The 20,329-nt window shown below is 40.2% G+C and overlaps 1 protein-coding gene across 2 annotated transcripts in view; it reads left to right on the forward strand.

Annotated features, from left to right (window-relative positions):
• kcmf1 (potassium channel modulatory factor 1) overlaps positions 1–20,329 on the forward strand; it is a 127,575-nt gene that overhangs the window by 91,538 nt on the left and 15,708 nt on the right. For both annotated transcript variants that reach the window (XM_072281862.1, XM_072281860.1), the window contains exon 4: positions 15,126–15,227. In XM_072281862.1, coding sequence (XP_072137963.1) covers positions 15,126–15,227 — 102 coding nt within the window. The remainder of the gene's footprint in view (positions 1–15,125; positions 15,228–20,329) is intronic.

Consider the following 20,329-nt stretch of genomic DNA (forward strand, 5'->3'; position numbering starts at 1 on the left):
GATGGGTGTACAAAACGTGGTGTTCCTTTAAGTTATCTTATGCTTAAGGAGAAATCAGTTAGTCTTTTTAATAAACTGAAACAGAAGCTCTGGCTGATGGTGAGGAAAGTGTTACGAAAGTGGAATTTAAAGGTAGTCACGGGTGGTTTGATCGGTTTCTGAGGCGAGGGCAGCTTCATAGTTAAACGCTTACTGGAGAGTGCGCTTCGGCTGACACTGAAGCTGCCGAAAGGTTTCCAGCAGAACTGAAGAAAATAATTACAGAAGGTGGTTATTCTTATAAGCAAGTGTTTAACTGTGACAAAACTGCAATTTATTGGAAAAAAATGCCAAGTAAGACATTTATTTCGAAAGAAGAAAAGCAGGCTAAGGGACACAAGGCATCGAAGGACAGGTTTACCCTAATGCCTATTATTAACGCCACTGGTGATGCTGTCCTTAAGCCTCCACTAGTGTACCATTCAGAAAATCCGAGCGCACTTAAAGGTGTTGATAAGAAAACACTTCCCGTTGTGTTCCATTCACATCCAAGCAGTTGGAACACCCAAGTGCTTTTTCTCTGAGTACATGAGCAGATACGTTAGTCCTTTTGTTGAAAAATACTGTAGAGAAAATAACCTCGATAATAGGTGTCTTGTGATTGTGGATAATTGTGCTGCTGATCCGCCTGCTATTACTGAGTATGGCAGTAACATTCATGTTGCGTTCTTACCGTCGAATACGACATCGTTGCTGCAGCCGTGCGACCAAGGCCTAATAGCCACAATTAAGGCTTACTATACGCAAAATGTGATGGGTTTTATTGTAAGTGCTATTGACAGAGAGGGCAACTCCAAAGCATCTTTGCGAGAGATCTGGAAAGACTACAATATAAAACTGGCAATCGCCAACATTGGAGATGCTCTCGATAAGCTAACAGTCTCGATGAGAAATGGAGTTTGGAGGAAACTATGTCCGAAGCAGTGAACGATTTTAAAGGCTTCGAACCATCAACAATAAATACGACAATAGTGAGCTTGGCTAAGGAGGCCGGGTTTGTGGAAGTTGACGAAGATTATGTTGAGGAGGTTTTGGCATCCCATGACCAAGAATTGACAGATGAAGAGCTGATGCAATTGCAAGAGGAAAGATTAACAATCGAAACAGAACGCAGTAGCGAAAATGAAGTAGTCCAGGGACTGAACGTGAAGCAGTTGCGTGAGATTTTCGCTGCGATTGACAGCGCTGCAATGATTGCAAAAAAGTATGACTTTAATTTTGAAAGGGCACATAGGTTTAGGGCAGGTTTGCAGGATGTTTTGAGTGCTTACAAAGAACTGTATGATAGAAAAATGCGCGAGGCTCAGCAGTCAAGTATACTGTCGTTTTTCAAGCTTTGCACGTCAGCCACAGCAGATGACAAACCTTGACCTTCGACATTGAGGCAGGCAGACATAGAAGAAGATGACCTGGCCACCCTATTGGAAACAGACTACGATGAGATGACACCCCAGTCTCCTCTACCTCCCACCACCCCAATTTCCGACGACTCAGCCTCACACACCATCCCGATTTCCGTAAGTGAAACTACACTGTACATACATTATTTCTACTTTATATAGGTTGTGTATCTTTGTGTTATTTAGTATGATTTGGCAGCCTCGTTGCTTAAAGGTTACTGGAGAGTGCTTCCGCCGACAGCGCTTCTGCCGAGAGCGCATGCGTGAGATTTTCGCTGCGCTAGTCTGTGCTTCAGTGATTGCAAAAAGTATTTCTACTTTATATGGGGCTGTGTATTTTTGTGTATTTAGTATGATTTGTTATTTGGTATGAATTAGCAGCCTCATAGCTTAAAGGTTACTGGAGAGAGTGTTTCTGCGGAGAGCGCATGCGTGAGATTTTCGCTGCGCTAGACAGTACTTCAATGATTGCAAAAAGTATTTCTACTTTATATAGGCTGTGTATTTATCACATCATTCCTGCTTTTACTATATGTTACTGTTATTTTAGGTTTTATGTGTTATTTGGCATGATTTGGTAGGTTATTTTTTGGGTCTGGAACGCTCAAAAATTTTTCCCATATTAATAAATGGTAATTGCTTCTTCACTTTACCACATTTCAGCTTACGAACCGTTTCATTGGAACGCTCTACCTTTGGATGGCGGGGGAAACCTGTACTACAGGCATTCAGATAAAGTGCCTTTACACTCATTGTGTAAAATATAATAATCTTTATCTTTAATGCACTTGACTTTTCTGCACTCCCACCCTTGCTTTTCTCTTTTACTTTATCCACCACAATTCACAACTAAATTGGAAGCATAATTATTTGTGTTAATAGTTTAGGAAGATTGTGTTTGTCTATTATTGTGACTTAGATGAAAATCAGACCACACTATGAATAATTAACACAGAAAATCTGGTCACTTCAAAGGGTTCACAAACTTTTTCTTGCACCAGAGAGACCTAGAAGCCCAAGTTTGTAGTTCTCTGAAAGTGGCAATATGTCAACAGGCTGGTGAAGAAGGAAAATATTGCATTCATTGTTTGGGACATAGAATATAAGATTTGGAGCATTATGTTGTAACTTTACAAAATGCTGATTAGGCCATACTTGGAGTATTGTGTACAGTTCTGGTTTCCATTCTGCAGAAAGCATTTGATTAAACTGGTGTGGACTCAAAGGAGATTCACCGGAATGTAACCTCGATTGGAGGTCTTTAGTTTAGGGAAATGGTGGCTAAGATATTCTTGTCTTTCCAGGATGCTGTAGTGTAGAGTGACCTGAAAGATTATGAAAAGCACAAATAGGATAGACAAAATCTGTATCCTGTGCTATGCACATTAGGATTAGGGTCAGAGGAAGGAATTTCAATGTTGATCTTTCTATATAAAGTGGTTGAAATCTGGAATGCGCTGCAAGGGGAGGTGATGAAAGATACACTTACTGTGTTTAAAAGACATTTAGAAAGACATTTAAATAGGATTGGTGTAGATGGGCAGAAAGATTGGCATGGTGGTACTGGATCAAAGGGCATATTTCTGTGCCCTATGACCGATTATATAGCTTTATGAATTGCTTCTGAGTCAACTTCACACTTTACCTGAGCCATACACCTGCTTATTTTTGATCTTGACGTGTTACAGACAATTAAAAGGCAGTATTGAGATTGGAAAAGCCACTATCCCTAGCAGCTAGCTAGGATTTTTTTTATCTGAGCTGTCACTGTTCTTCAGTATGCTTTGAACAATGCATGGGTAAAGGCATGAAGAATTGAAATGCTTGCATAATGTAAATGTCTGTCCCAGTGTGGACTATTTTAGGGATTGTATTGAGTTGATTGTATTTTTTGGAGTAGATTAATTCAGCACATGTTATAACCAGTAGGTTTCTCAGAATCCTAATGCCACAATTAAGGAGCAGATTGAACATAGGAAGTGATATTAATCAAGGGCAAACACGAGAAAATCTGCAGATGCTGGAAATTCAAGCAACACGCACAAAATGCTGGTGGAATGCAGCAGGCCGGGCAGCATGTATAGGAAAAAGTACAGTCGACATTTCGGGCCGCGACGCTTCGTCAGGACTAACTGAAAGAAGAGATAGTAAGAGAGGGGGAGGGGGAGATCCGAAATAATAGGAGAAGACGGGAGGGGGCAGGGAGAAGCTAAGAGCTGGGAAGTTGATTGGCAAAAGGGGTACAGAGTTGGAGAAGGGGCAAGATCATGGGACAGGAGGCCTAGGGAGAAAGAAAGGGGGAGGGGAGCCTAGAGGAAGATGGAGAGCAGGTGAGGAGTGATTGTGAGAGGGACAGAGAGAGGAAAAAGGGGAATAAAAATAAGGGATGGGGTAAGAAGGGGAGAAGGGACATTAATGGAAGTTAGAGAGCATGATTAGAGAAAATAAATTTTATATATATATTTATTTTTTTAACACTTAATCTTGAAACATTTTTAGGGTTTCATAGAGTTGTATAGCAGAGAAATGCACCTTTCAGCCCAAACAGTCCATGCTGAACAAGCCCAACTGCATTAATCACATTTGCCTGCATTTGGCCCAAATATATATTAAATGTATTATGCCTGCATTCACTACCACATCTGGCAGCTCTTTCCACAGATCCAACATTCTGCGTGAAATAAGATTTGTCCATCAGATTCCATTTAAATCCCCCTCCCCACTATAAATCTATGCCCTCTAGTTTTAAATTCCCCTAACCTTGTGATTTACACTGTTGGGTGACATCAAAATTGGTAGTTCAGTGAAGGGGTTATTTTAGATTGCAACAGGATCTACATATTCTTTGGATTATGTTAGGTGCACTTTGAATTATTTTTATTAACTTGTGCTTATTTTTATTAACTTACTTGTGCTAATTTTGTCTTATGTGTTGTCTGTGATATGTTCTGGGGCTGCAGAGTGGTCTGGAGGAATGTTGTTCCATTCGGTTGTATATCTGTACAGTCAGATGACAATAAACTTGAACTTGAAGTGGGTCTAGTGATGAAATTTAACATGGAAGTTGAGTTGATTTCTTTTGGTAAGTTTAACCAGGGCAGGACTTGTACAGTAAATGGTAAAGTCCTGGATGTAGAGACTTTAGATAGAAAATCCTAGATATACAGATTCACAATTCCCTAAAAATGAGGAAACGGGTAGATAGGGTGGTGAAGAAGACATTTGGCATTCTATCTTCATCAGTTGTGAGATTGAGTTCAGGAATTGGGACATCATGTTGGTACTTTAAGTAGTTGGTGAGCCCAACAGTATTGTGTATGATTTTGGTTACATAGCTGTAGGTTGGATATTATTAAGCTGAAAAGGGGGTAGAAAAGGTTCCCAAGGATGTTACTGGGCTCAGCTTGTAAGGAGAGGCTGGATAAGCTGGCACTATTTTCCTTGTAGCATGGGAGGCTGAGTGGTGTCATTATAGAGGTAAATAAAACCATGAAGGGCATAGATAAGGTGGATGATCTCGGGGAGTAAAGTTTAAAACTAGAAGACAGAGTTAAGGTGAGCTGGGAAAGATGTGATGGGCAAGCTTTTCATGTGGGATGGTGTGTGAATATGATATGACCTATGAGAGGAAGCTGTAGAGCAGTTGCAGTTACAGTGTTTAAAAGAAATTGAGATATATACTTGTTTGAATTAAATTCCATCAGCCACTCCCCAGCCCATGTCCCCAGTTGTAAACTTGGCTACCTCTTTTTACTGTCCACTATACCAGTCATTTTGGACTCTTTTGCAAACTTATACATCATGCTGCCTTTGTTAAGGACCCAGCATTGTACCATCCCATTGGTCACGGGCCTTCTACTACCATCCTCTGAATGTCTAATACAAACCAACTTTGTATTCAATTTGCTCTCACATCCAGGTCCCAAGTGATCTAACTTTCTGAACCAGCCACTCATCCAATACTTTGTCAAAGATGCTAAAGTCCATTCAGATAACGTCCACTGCACTGCTCTGTTCAATCCTATTGATCACCTCAAAAATGTCTTTTGTAATGCATGATCTCCCACTAACAAAGCCAAATTAATCTTTGTCTTTCCAAATGCATATAAATCTGTTCCGCAGAATCCCTTCCAGTCATTTCTCCACAACTGATGCAAAACTCATCAGCCTGTAGTTCCATGGTTTGTCCTTGTAGCTCTTAAATAAAGGCCCAATGCTATCCATTCTAGAGTCTTCATACCCTTGGCTAATGAAGAAACAAAAATCTCTGCTAGAGCCCCAAGCAGTCTTCACATAAACTTAATTAAAGAAAAAGGTGTTTTTTTTCTTTTTTTCATTTTCAACTATGGCAACTACTGTATGTCAAAGTTTACAAGTATTCCAATTTAGATCTCTATAAGATTGTAACAGAGTAAACTGTCTGCTTGCTGTCTTGACCTTATCCCTACTACACTTTTTAAGGACCCTTAATAGTGTTTTCAATTCTTTTACGAAAATTATTAACACATCCCTTGAAATTGGATTTTTTCCAGATGCCTTCTAAACTGCATCTGTCAAACCCCTACTTAAAAAGCCAAACCTTGACACTGAGGTACTAGTTAACTATCAAATCTCCCATCCTTGGCAAGATTCATAAGAAAGTAATTTACATACAATCAACTCAACATCTTTCTGAATGAGAACAATGTTCTAGAAAAGTTTCAGTCAGGTTTTAGAGGAAACCACAGCCAAAAACCTTTTGAAATTTTGGCTCAAACAGGAGGCAGTTTGTCCACAGAAGAGCTGAAGAGCGCTGCATATCGGAGGTTTCCTGCAGATTTGGGACTGCATTTGGAGATGGTGATCTGGACAGAATTAATGGAATTCACAAAGCTGAGAAGTAAAAACAGATTCTCATCCATCAAGCAACACCATCAGCAAGGCAACTGATCAGTTCCAATTTAATTTTGCAGCAGGACAAAGACCCCAAACGCACGGCCAAGGTCATAAAGAACTATCTCCAGTAAAAAAAGAACAAGGAGTTCTGCAACAGATGGTATGGCCTCCATAGAGCCCTGATCATCATTGAGGTTGTCTGGGATTATCTGGAAAGATAAAAGCAACTGAAACAGCCGAAGTCTGCAGAAGAAATGTGGGAAGTTCTTCGAGATGCTTGAAGCAACCTACCAGCCAATTTTCTTATAAAACTGCGAGACTGTGTACCTAAGAGAATTGTTGCCATTTTTAAAGTCAAAGTGTGGTCACACTAAATATTGATTTGATCTGGGATTTTTATTGTTTACTGCTCTTTATAGTAATTTTTTTGATATTTAGAAACTTGATTTCATTATTTTCGAAAGCATTTTTACATGTACCAAGACTTTTGCACAGTACTGTACCTGCATATTGGAATCCCTCCATGACTGTTGTAACATTGCCCTTAGCACATGCCTTTTCTATTTCCTGCTGAAATTTATGTCCCACGTCCTGGCTACTGGTTGTGAGATGCCGCATCCAGTGGCCAGGAAACAGTCCTGTATTCATCACTGTTTTGATTATGCTTCATTTTATCCTACGGAGTGCAATTTTGTGCTATCATCTGCCCATCCTTCCTCAAGTCTCATTACACGCTACATTGGCTTATATACCAGCTGCCCCGTCCTCAGCCCAATCACTCTAGTTTCCGTGCCCCCGCCAAATTAATTTAAACCCTCCCCTTAGAAACATAGAAAGCCTACAGCATAATACAGGCCCTTCAGCCCACAATGCTGTGCTGAACGTGTACTTACTTTAGAAATTACCTAGCCCTATATTTTTCTAAGCTCCATGTACCTATCCAGGAGTCTCTTAAAAGACCGCCTCCACCACAGTCGCTAGCAGCCTATTCCACACACTTGCCACTCTCTGTGTGTTTAAAAAAAAAACAACTTACTCTTGATATCCCCTCTGCACCCACTTACAAGCACCAATGCCGTCTCGTGTTAGACATTTCAGTCCTGGGAAAAAGCCTCTGACTATCCACACAATCAATGCCCCTCATCATCTTGTACACTTCTATCAGGTCACCTCTCATCCTCTGTCGCTCCAAGGAGAAAAGGACAAGTTCACTCAACTTATTCTCATAAAGCATGCTCCCCAATCCAGGCAGCATCCTTGTAAATCGCCTCTGCACCCTTTCTATAGTTTCCACATCCTTCCTGTAGTGAGGCGACCTGAACTGAGCACAGCACTCCAAGTGGGGTCTGACCAGGATCCTATATAGCTGTAACATTGCCTCTCAGCTCTTGAACTCAATCCCACAGTTGATGAAGGCCAATGCACTTTATGCCTTGTTAACCACTCAGTCAGCCTGTGCAGCAGCTTTGAATGTCCTATGGATCCCTCCAATCCTCCACTCTGCCGAGTTTTACCATTAATACTATATTCTGCCATCATATTTGACCTACCAAAATGAAACACCTCACACTTATCTGCGTTGAACTCCATTTGCCACTTCTCAGCCCATTTTTGCATCCTATCAATGCCCCACTGTAGCCTTTGACAGCCCTCCACACTATCCACAATGCCCCCAACCTTTGTGTCATCAGCAAATTTACTAATCTGTCCCTCCCCTTCCTCATCCAGGTCATTTATAAAAATCACGAAGGGAAGGGGTCCTAGAACCAATCCCTGAGGCACACTGCTGGTCACTGACCTCCATGCAGAATAAGAGCCATCTACAACCACTCTTTGCCTTCTGTGGGCAAGCCAATTCTGGATCCACAAAGCAAGGTCCCCTTGGATCCCATGCCTCCTTTCTTGCTCAATAAGCCTGGCATGGGGTACCTTATCAAATGTCTTGCTGAAATCCATATACACTACATCTACTGTTCTTCCTTCATCAATGTGTTTAGTCACATCCTCAGAAAATTCAATCAGGCTTTAAGGCACGACCTGCCTTTGACAAAGCCATGGTGACTATTGTTAATCATGTTATGCCTCTCCAAATGTTCATAAATCCTGTCTCTCAGGATCTTCTCCATCGACTTACCAACATCCCCTTGTAGTATTCCCATGTGCTTCCTATCCTTGTCCTTGTCTGTAGCGGTCGTGGTTTTGGGAAGTGCTTTCGGAATGGCTGCGTAAGTAACTGCAATGCATTTTATAGATGGTTCCCACTGCAGCCACTGTGCACCAGTGGTTGAGATAATGAGTGTTAAAGTAACACACAAAGTACTGGAGGAACTCAGCATGTCAGGCAGCAGAGTCTTTGCTCAAAATGTTGACTCTTTATTCATTTCCATAGATACTGCCTGACCTGCTGAGTTCCTCCAGCATTTGTATGTGTTGCACTGGATTTCCAATATCTGCAGAATCTTGCATTTGAGAGTGTTAAAGTGAATGATGGGATCCCAATCAGCAGACTGTCTTGTCCTAGATGGTGTTGAGCTTCTTGTGAGTTGTCCAGACAGATGAAAAGTATTCTATCACATTCTTCATATGTTAATCAACATTGAAAATACATCAGTTTCTTCAAAACATTATATGGTTGGGATTTAAGTTACTAATGGTAGAAGAGGTTAATGATTAATGAAGTTAAGTAGGATGGTGCTATTAGGTTATTTGGAAGTTTGTTGCCCAAAAGTCGAACCCATATCTTTAAAGGAAAAATAATGTTTATTCTGCTGTTTTCTCAGTTATTTGCTGTTTTATCCCTGGAAGTTCTTTACTCTGTCTTCGGGTGTATTTTCATATTTTAGAATCATGAAAGATAAAGCCCTTTGATTAATCACGTCCATACTGACCATCAAGCCAGTTAATCCCATTTTTAAATTCTCTTCACATTTCCATCAAATTCCCCCATATTCTACCATTTATCTACATACAGTACATGGCAATTTGAAGTGGCTGATTAATCTATCCACCACACATTTTTGAAATGTGTGAGGAAGCTGAAGAACCTGGAGGAAACCCTGGTGATCACGGAGAATGTGCAACTATATTGCAGATAGTAGCTGAGCTTGGAGTTGAACCAAGGGTACCAGGCACTGTAAACAGGCAGCTCAACTAGCTGTGCGACAGTACAGCCCATCTCATTTTTCATGCACTTATCTGTCAGTGATAGAGCTATGAAGTCTTAGATTTTTTTTCTCTGAGGATGGGAAAGAGCACATAATAGCTGAGCATTATTTACCATCCCCCGGTATCCATTTTCAGAAGTTGCTCAGAGTGACCATGACTGACAGCCTTGGTTAAAATCTTTCGAGCTTAAGTACATTGATGCAAGCTTAATATGGCAGACAAATCAAATCAAGCCTTGATTTCACTTGATAAACTTGTATTATGACACTTTTAAAATCTGATGTTGGCCTCTGAATAGGGTTACAAATATTTAAATTTTTAAAGAGTGAATATTCACATGTCGAGCTGTTTGGAGAAAAGTAGTTTTTGAAGGCAGTGTTCTCCATGTTTTGATTATTAGATTTTTTTAGCGGTTTCCAAGTTGTTTGCCATACATGTTTGCACTCAAGAAACCTTGCTCTCTGTTAATGTATGTCTGTATATGTCACAAGGGTGAAATGTGATTTTACATTAGAAAGCAACATAGGCAGTTTTTAATTCACCTATGAGTACACAGGTATCATGGCAAAATAAATTACCATCTAGGTAGCATTTGTCAGATAGAGTTTGACCTTACTGCAGACGATCAATTGAGGGCAGTATTGCTTTACTTGTACACATTTACTTTTTGATCATGAAATATTATTATTTAAACATCTTAAATCTTAAACTTATTCTGATGTAAGGCCATGACATAGGATCAGAATTAGTCCATTCAGCCCATAGTCTTCTCCACCATTTGATCATGGCTGATTTATTTTCCCTCTCAGCCCCAATTTCCTGCCTTTTCCCTTTAACCTTTGATATCTCTACTAATCCAGAACCTAACAACCTTCAGTTTAAACATACTCAATGATTTGGCCTTCACAGCCGTCTGTGGAAATGGATTCCACAGCTTCACCATTCTCTGGCTAATTAAATTTCTCCTCATCTCTGTTCTAAAGGACATGCTTCTATTCTGAGGCTGTACCCTCTGGTCCTTGACTCTCCCGCTATTGGAAACATCCTCTCCATGTCCATTCAATTCAGGTTTTTCAATATTTAATAGGTTTCAATGAGATCCATCTTCTGCAAAACTCCAGTGATGTACAGGCCTAGAGCTATCAATTTTTTTGCATATTTTAACCCTTTCATACCCACAATCATTCTTACCAATCTCCTCCAGACACATTCTTAGATAAGGACCCAGAACTGCTCTCAATACTTCAAGTGTAGTCTGACCGATGCCTTATAAAGCCTGAGCATTACATGCTTGCTTTTTATATCCTAGTCCTCTGAAAATGAATGCTAACATTGCCATTGCCTTCCCTACTACCAACTGAATCTACAAGTTAACCTTTAGGAAATCCTGCACTAGGACTCCTAAGTCCCTGTGCCCTCTGATTTCTGAATTTGTTCTCATTTTATAAAATAATGTCTTTATTCCTTCTACCAAAGTACATTACCATTCATTTCCCTATGCTGTTTTCTATCTGCCACTTTTTTGCCCATTCTCCTAAGCTATCCAGGTCCTTCAGCAGGCTCCATGCATCATTATCATTACCTGCCCCTCCATCTATCTTTTTTATCATCTGCAAACTCGGTCACAAGCTCGTCAATACTGTCACTGTGAAAAATACAGTCAAGGTGTGGAAAAAGTAGTGGACCCGACACTGGCACTTGTAGATCACCACTAGCTACTTGCGGCCAACTAAAAAAGGAACCCTTTATTCCCAAACTTTGACTTCTGCCAGTCAGCTAATCTGTCCATGTTAGCATCTTGTCTGTCATGTTTAGCACCTTTCTGTGTGACACCTTGTCAAGGACCTCTGAAAATCCAAGAGAAGAATGTCCACTAACTCCCCTTTGTCTATCCTGCCTGTTACTTCCTCATAGAATTCCAGTGGATTTGTCAGGCAAGATTTTCCATGCTGACTTTGGCCTATTTTATTGGACTTGCCAACCACTGAAGTAAAGCTAACTGGCCTATGATTTCCTGTCTTCTTTCTCCCTCACTTCTTAAAGAGAGGGGTGACATTTGCAATCTTCCAGTCCTGCAAAACCATTCCAGAATCTAGCATTTCTGAAAGATCACTAATAATGCCTCCAGTCTCTTCAAATACCTCTTTCAGAACCCTGGTGTGCAGTCCATCTGGTCTTGCTGTTTTATCTACCTTTAGGCCTTTCAGCTTCCCAAGCACCATTAGTAATAATGACTACCCTCACTTTTGCTCTCTGACACGCTCAAATTTCTGGTATGTTGCTGTTATTTTCTATAGTGAAGACTGACATAAAATACTTGGTTTATCCGCTATTTTTTGTTCCTTTTACCACCTCTCCAGCATCATTTTCCAGCATGCAATTCCACTGCTGCCTCTTTTGGTATCCTCTTGTGTACTATTGACTAGCATAATTTAGGCCAGTTAGAAGAGTGGGCTGAAAGATGGCAGATGGTGTTTAATGCTGATAAATGTGAGGTGCTACATTTTGGTAGGACTAATCAAAATAGGACATACATGGTGAATGGTAGAGCATTGAAGAATGCGGTAGAACAGAGGGATCCAGGAATAATGGTGCATAGTTCCCTGAAGGTGGAATCTCATGTGGATGGGGTGGTGAAGAAAGTTTTTGGTATGCTGGCCTTTATAAATCAGAACATTGATTATAAGAGTTGGGATGTAATGTTAAAATTGTACAAGACATTGGTAAGGCCAAATTTGGAGTATTGTGTACAGTTCTGGTCACTGAACTATAGGAAGGATGTCAACAAAATTGAGAGAGTACAGAGGAGATTTACAAGAATGTTACCTGGGTTTCATCTCCTAAGTTACAGAGAAAGGTTGACCAAGTTGGGTCTTCATTCTTTGGAACGAAGAAGGTTGAGGGGGGACTTGATAGAGGTATTTAAAATTATGAGGGGGATAAATAGAGTTGACATGGATAGGCTTTTTCCATTGAGACTAGGGAAGATTCAAACAAGAGGACATGAGTTGAGAGTTAAAGGGCAAAAGTTTAGGGGTAACATGAGGGGGAAGTTCTTTACTCAGAGAGTGGTAGCTGTGTGGAACGAGCTTCCAGCAGAAGTGGTTGAGGCAGGTTCGATATTGTCATTTAAAGTTAAATTGGACAGATATATGGACAGGAAAGGAATGGAGGGTTATGGGCTGAGTGCAGGTCAGTGGAACTAGGTAAGCGTTCGGCATGGACTAGAAGGGCCAAGATGGCCTGTTTCTGTGCTGTAATTGTTATATGGTTATATAATTTCCTATTTCATCTGTTCTTCTGTTGGTTTTTAAAGTTTCCCAATTCTCCAGCTTGGTATTATTTTTTGGTACATTGTGTGCTGTCTCTTTTATTGTTATGCTGCTTTTGACTTCCCAGTCAACCATGGTTGCATCATCCTCTCTTTAGAAGGCTGCTTCTTAGGGATGAACTGATCCTGTGTCTTCTGAATTATTCCAGACACTCCAGTTATTTCTTCTCTACCGTCATCCCTACTAGTGTCCCCTTCCAATCAACTGTGGCCAACTCCTCTTATGCCTCTGTAGGCACCTTTACTCAACTGTGATACTGATACATCTGATTTTAGTTTCTCCCTCTCAAACTGAAGGGTGATTTATATCATATTATGGTCACTGCCTCCTAAGGGTTACCTTACCTCAAGCTCTCTAATCAAATCTAGTTCATTACACAACACCAAATCCAGAATTGCCTTTTTGCAAGTGGGCTTGACCACAAGCTGTTCTAATAGGCATTCTACAAATTCCTTCTCTTGGGATCAAACCTGATTTTCCCAATCTACTTGCATGTTGAAAACTGCCATGACCAATGTAACATCGTCCTTTTTACATACCTTTTTACCCTCCCATTGTAATTTGAGTCCTGCATCCTAGTTACTATTCAGCGTCCTGTCAGGGTCTTTTATCCATGCATTTTCTTAACCCTTCCCACAAGGATTCTATATCTTTTGATCCTATGTCACTTCTTTCTAAGGATATGATTTTATTTTTTAACCAACAAAACCCACCCCCACCTCCTCTGGCCATCTGACTGCCTTTTCAATAGGAGATGTATCCTTGGATGTTTAGCTCCCAGCTGTGATCTTTCAGTCATGACTCTGTGATGCCCACAACTTCACACCTGCCCTTCTACCTTATTTGGTATACAGTGTGCATTAAATTATAATATTTCAGTCCTGTATTCACCATCCCACTCAATGTTGTCTCCTTTCTAAACTTTCTTGGTATTTATTATCTAGATAAAGCCTATTATCTAGATTTTAGTAATCTCTCCTGCACTTTATCCACAATTTTCCAAATTGTTGAACCTTCTAACAAACCAGCCTTTGGTTCTGTGTTTTAATGTAGTGTCCAGCTGTTCAAATTCCCACAGTAGAACCTCTTTCCTTGTTCTTTCTACTTCAATTGTACCTACATGGGCCATGATGATTGGATCTTACCCCTCCCACACCAAATGTCTTTGTAGGTCAGGTGAGATGTCCCAAACCCAGGTAGGGAACACAGTCTTCAGGACTCTCAATACTTCCTACGCGCCAAACTCCCATCTGCGAAGGGAACAGTCGTCAGACCTGTTAGACAAGTTCAAGGTCTGAGGCTCCTCCAGCACTCTTTGATCCCCAAACTTGCCTCACTTGCAGTCATACCCTCTTGTCCCTGAACATGGAACACACCTGTTGTTTATCTCTAAATAAATAATGGATATAATTGCCTTCTGAAATAATATCCAGGTAAAGTAGCCCCTCCTTGATGCATCGGACTATTTGAAGTTCAGAGTCCAGCTCAGCAAATTTGTGCCTGAATAGTTGAACATAATTTTGAAGCAATCACTCTCAGTTTGTTGTACTGTTGTGATATATCCACCAATGCAACACTGAGCGTCATAGGAAGTAATTCCTGCCTGTGGCCATCAAACTTTACAACTCCTCCCTTGGAGGGTCAGACACCCTGAGCCAATAGGCTGGTCCTGGACTTATTTCCAACTGGCATAATTTACATATTATTATTTATATTTTTATATTGCTATATTTATACTCTTCTTGGTTGGTGCAACTGTAACGAAACCCAATTTCCCTCGGGATCAATAAAGTATGTCTATGTCTATTAGAAGTAAGGCAGGATTAATATGTTTGCCCAAGAATTACCTTTGTCCATAGATAACTGATAATATTTGCTGCTTCTTGGAAAGGATGAGTAAGCATTCCAATTTCTTTCATTGATGTGTATAGATTAAACAAAATGCAACAAGCTCGTCAGTGTCTATAGAAAGTAAGGTCAGGCTGATAGGCCCTACATCATTCTGTGTAGTGAATGATAATTATGATTGGTGCTATGAGAGAGGGAGAAAAGGAATATAATTGTGGACTTTAATGAAAAGTCAAAACAAAAATGATGCAAATCTAAAATTCAAATAGGAAACACTGGAAACTGGGCAATTTGGACCGTTTCTGTGGAAGAGAAACAAAAGTTACTGCTTTTAGTTGAAGACCCTTCTCTGGAATTAGGAAGTAGACAGAAAATGCGAATGTAAAACTTAATTTCTTGCACTTCTCTGAACTTTTGGACATCACAATTAAAAGTGATCGTTAAGCTTTCTTTTAATGTTTTGCAGGTTTGTCCAATCTGTGCAGCATTACCTGGAGGGGATCCTAATCATGTCACGGACGACTTTGCAGCTCATCTTACACTTGAACACAGGGCTCCTAGAGATTTAATATCCTTTTTTGTGGGTAAAATTCATTGTTTGAGGCTAATGGAAATTTTTATGCATCTGTTACAAAGGTTTACAAATGGAGACTTTTAAGGTTTACTTTCTCAACAGGCTGTAAAGCAACAAAATAAAGAAGGAAATTCAATAGAATTTGTGTTGACTGTAGATTGCTTGTGCCATTGTGAGGTGTTGAATTTTTGTATTACATCACCTTTTATTGAAGAAAGTGTTTGTTGGCTCTCCCATTATTACATTGGTTTTAGAATCATTTCCTTATATAACTGGCTGTATAAAATAATTTAAGTTTGTTGTGTTGAACCTAATGAGGAAGCTTGTGAAACTGACAAAACTAGTGACAAGGATATGGATCTCAGAAACTAAATTGGCAGCAGAATTTTGGATATAGTGGGTTGTGTACGGTCCTGCTCAAGAAAACAAAAATAAAGTTGATTCTAGAATTGACAGACCTAAATTAAGATTTTACTAGCGAGAAATCAAGCAACACTTAAATCAGCAAGCCAGGTAGCATCTATGGAAAAGAGTTAAGATTCTACTGGTAGAAAGTATGATGGAACTCAGGGGGGTATTGCTATGGCTGAGTAGCTGTAGGATTTCAGGTAACAAACTTCCATTGAGGGTTAACAAATAAAGTTTGGAATGTAAAGAATGGAATGGAATGAAAGCTGTCTTTGTGCCTTGAACCAGAGCACTTTTGACCATTCACAAGATGCATGAATCACATTAAAGAATGATTCCGGGAGAGAAAGGGCTAATGGATGGTACTGATGGAGCATTTGGTGTTTTGGACCTGTATTCACTAGAGTTCAGAAGAATGGGGGGGAGGGGGATGTCATTGAAACTTATTGAATATTGAAAGGTCTTGAGTGGGTGTGGGGAAGATACTTCCTAATAGTTGATTAATCTTGGACCAGAGAGCACAGTCTCGGACTAGATGGATGTCCGTTTAGAACAGAGGTGATGGACTTCTTTAGTCAGAGGGTAGTGAATCTGTGTAATTCGTTTCCGCATTCGGCTGTGGAGGCCAGGTCATTGGGTGTCTCTGAGGCAGAGTCGATAGGTTCTTGATCAGTCAAGAGAAGGCTGGAGAATGGGGTTGAGAGAGATAGTAAATCAGCCATGATGGAATGGCAGAGAAGACTCGATGGGCCCAATGACCTAATTCTGCTCCTCTATCTTATGATCTAAAGAATGACCAAACTTAAATTAATACTGAATTCTGAATTGTCACTTTGGTGTCTACCTGCTATTGAGATGTATACCCATGTATTGAATCAGACATATAGCCCAAATTGTATTACTTTTCTGGTTTGCATAACTATTTCTCCAATCTGTCAAAGACAGTGAGAATCATTCCTTAAGCACAGTTGAATGGCAAAGGTCTCTGGGCTGTTCAAGGGCATTAATGCCAAAAAAAAATGTAGGTTTAATCTCAAATCTATCACAGACATGACACACAGAGAATTCGGAGGCTTACAAATTTGACAGGAATAACAGTAGGCTTAAAATTTAGGAGTGTTTTAGAATTTTGCAGAACAGGATCAAGAAACTGATTTAAAATAAAGACAAAATAGTATACGAGTGGACTTGGTGAGAAATGTAGTATTGGAAAGGAAGACCTTTAAGTAAAAAGAAATCCAGGAGGCAGGCATTTTCCCTTTGCAGATAAAGACAGGGAAATATTTTATTAGGGGGATAAAGAAATGGCAAAAAAATGAACAATTAGTTTGTGTCTTTCTTTATGGAAAGGTGGACACAAAACATGCCAACGGTAGCACCTAAAGAAAGGCCTAATGTGAGTAAGCAAACTAGATATTAGTTACAATAGCTGGAAGATTGGTAAATCCAGTGGCCTTGATGATCTCCAGAATTTTGAATGAGCTAGTTCTAGAAATAATGGGTGTTTTGGTGGTCATTATTTAACATCCTGCAAATTCTAGAATAGTTCCTGTGGTTTAGAGAATAGCAATGTGACTATTATTTAAGAAAAGGGGGAGAGAAAGAACAATAACCTACTGACTTGTTAGTCCGACATCAGTGGCAGGGAAAATGCTGGAATCTATAGTGGAAGATATAATAATGTGACTCTTGAAAGGATTATAGAATTGAGCAACAGTTTATAAAAGGAAAATGTTTGACTAATTTGTTTTAGTTTGAGGACATAACTAGCAGAATCAGGTTTAATATCACCGGCATATGTCGTATATGGCAAAGTAGATGAGGGGGAAGCCAGTGAAGGTATTTAATCTTTCAGTGGGCTTTTGGTAAGATGAATTGCACATGTGGTTAATCAGTAGCTTTAGAACATCTGGAATTGAAAATAGTCTGATATGTTTTAGCATTTGTTTATTGATCAAAAAACAATGAATTTGGATAAATAGATCCTTTCTCAGGTTAGCAAACTGTAACTAGTCAAGTACTCCAAGGATTGGTTCTTGGTCCTCATTATTCATGATCTAGGTCAATGATTTGGCTAGGGAACTAACATTTTCTTGTGTGCCCAGGTAGAATTGAGACTACTAAGCATGATAAGATGGGCTTTCAGGGAACAAAATGAGTGGTTGGGAACATGCAGATCAAATTTGTTGGAAAAGCATGTGATCATCCATTCTGAAAAATGTTACTGAAAATTAGAGTAGTTGTTAGATGTTGAAAAATCGGGTATTGTTGATGTTCAAAGGAATCCAGATGTGCTTGTGTGCAAGTCACTGAAGGTTAATATGTAGGATGTGAATACAGGATTAAGGCATCTTTTTGCAGATCTGTCCCACAACGTGAGGGAGTAAAAATCTTTGCATTATGACACCACAATGTCCAGATGTGTGAACTTATAATTCTAATGGCTTGTAGAAAGAAGCTGTCCCGTAGCCTGTTGATCCTGGCATAAATGCTGTGGTACCGTTTGCCAGACAGAGGCAGCTGAAACAGTTTATGGTTGGGGTGACTGGTGTCCCTGATGATTTCCCAAGCTGCCTTTATGCACCTGCTGCTGTAAATGTCTTCAATGGAGGGAAGTTCACATCCACTGTGTCTGTAGCACTCTCTGCAGAGCCCAGCGATCAAGGTTGTTTCCAGTCTTCATACCAGGTGGTGATACAGCCAGTCAGGATGCTCTGAATGGTGCCCCTGTGGAAGGTCTTGAGGATTTGGGGGCTCATGCCGAACTACTTCAGTCACCTGAGGTGGAAGAGATGCTGTTGTTTTTTTTTACTACACAGCCGTTGTGTACAATCCAGGTGAGATCTTTGGTGAAGTGTATTCCAAGGAATTTGAAACTACTCACTCTCTCAACTGCAGTCCCATTGATGTTGATCGGGGTGAGCCTGTCTCCGTTCCTCCTGTAATCCACAATCTTCTGTTATTTGTGCATTAAGGGAGAGGTTGTTATCTTGGCACCGCTGTGTCAGGTTGTTAACCTCTCCAATGTAGGCTGTCTCGTCACCACTAGAAATAAGGCCAAGACCTATTTTAATTGCTGGGGCAGAAAGCATGTACCTGTCTTAGATGGAGAGCAGGGAAGATTTATTGGTCTGGTCCAAGTAATGGTAAGTTTGCTATATGAAGTAAAGTTGAGTTTGTTGTAACTCTGTTCCGTGGGGTTTAAAAGAATGAAAGGAGATACCATTGTTCAAAGGAATTTGGGTATCTTTCAGTGAAATCTATTCCCAGGGTATGCCATTTCAAAATAAGGGATAAGGTTCTTCATGATTGGAAGAAAATTCTTCACTGAGTAAGTGGTGAACCTTTAGAATTCCCTATCTCAAGGGCTGTGGAGTTTGTTTAGTCCATTCAAAGCAAAAGTTAATAGAATTTTGAATCTTAAGAATATCAAAGCAAATGAAAATAGTGCTGGAAAATGACACCAAGGTAGAAGATTGGTCATGTCTTGATAAATGGTAATGTATTTCTCCTATTTCTTATGCTCTGTGGAAGTTTGTGTGCAATTTGTTTACTACAACGCTTCACCCGATCACCTAGTTGTACTTCTACTCCCAGTATATCGGCAGAGACTAAAGACTGTAGCACCAGTGGTGAGGACCAAGTAGGTATGGACAAGGGAGGTGCAGGAGCGCTTACAGGACTGCTTTGAATCAGTGGACTAGGTGATATTCAGTGATCCATCTTCAATTCTAAGCGAATAAGCCACAGTTGTCACCAACGTCATCAAGACCTGTATCGGCTTGTGTGTGCCTTTGAGAATATACCCAAACCAAAAGCAGTGGATAAACCAAGAGATTTGTAGATAGAGTGGTGATCCAGATCTAAGCAAGAAGCTCAAGTACAACCTATGAAAAGCTATTTTAAGAGCATGTATACATTTCTGGTTTAAGTTAGACAAAATCGGATGCATATCAGCTTTGGTGGGGTTTGCAGGATATTATTTCCTCCAAGGCGAAACCTAACATCATGAATGGCTATGGTACTTCACTCCCAAATATGCTTAACAATTTTTATGCACACATTGAAATGGAGAATAAAATATACCTATGTGAATTCTTGCATCAGCTGGTGATCCTGTAATTTCTGTTTCAGAGGCTGATGTCTGAACACCTTTCATGAGGTTGAATCTTCGCAAGGTGCCAGGTCCTGATGGTGTATCCGGTAGGGCACTGGAAACCTGTGCCAACTAACTGGTGGGAATATTCAACGACATCTTCAATCTCTTACTGCTGCAGTCAGAGGTTCCTACTTGCATTAAAAGGGCAACAATCATACCATTGCCCAAGAAGAGTAGAGTGAACTGCTTCAACGACCATTGCCCAGTTGCACTCACATCTACTGTGATGAAGTGCTTTGAGAGGTTGGTCATGGCCAACTATAGGTTACAATATACCTACATCAGGTTGTTGCTGATTAATTACAGCTTAGCTTTCAATGACATCATACCCTCAGTACTAATCAACAAACTCCAAAACCTGGGCCTCTGTAGCTCCCTGTGCTACTGGATCTTTGACTTCCTTATCAAGAGACCACTGTCAGTATAAATTGGAAATAACATCTCCTCCTCGCTGACAATCAACACTGGTGCAACTCAAGGATGTGTGCTTAGCCTACTACTCTGCTCTCTACACCCATGACTGTGCAGC

This window comes from Mobula birostris, chromosome 17 (assembly GCF_030028105.1).
Source record: "Mobula birostris isolate sMobBir1 chromosome 17, sMobBir1.hap1, whole genome shotgun sequence".
In the NCBI taxonomy this organism is placed as follows: domain Eukaryota; kingdom Metazoa; phylum Chordata; class Chondrichthyes; order Myliobatiformes; family Myliobatidae; genus Mobula; species Mobula birostris.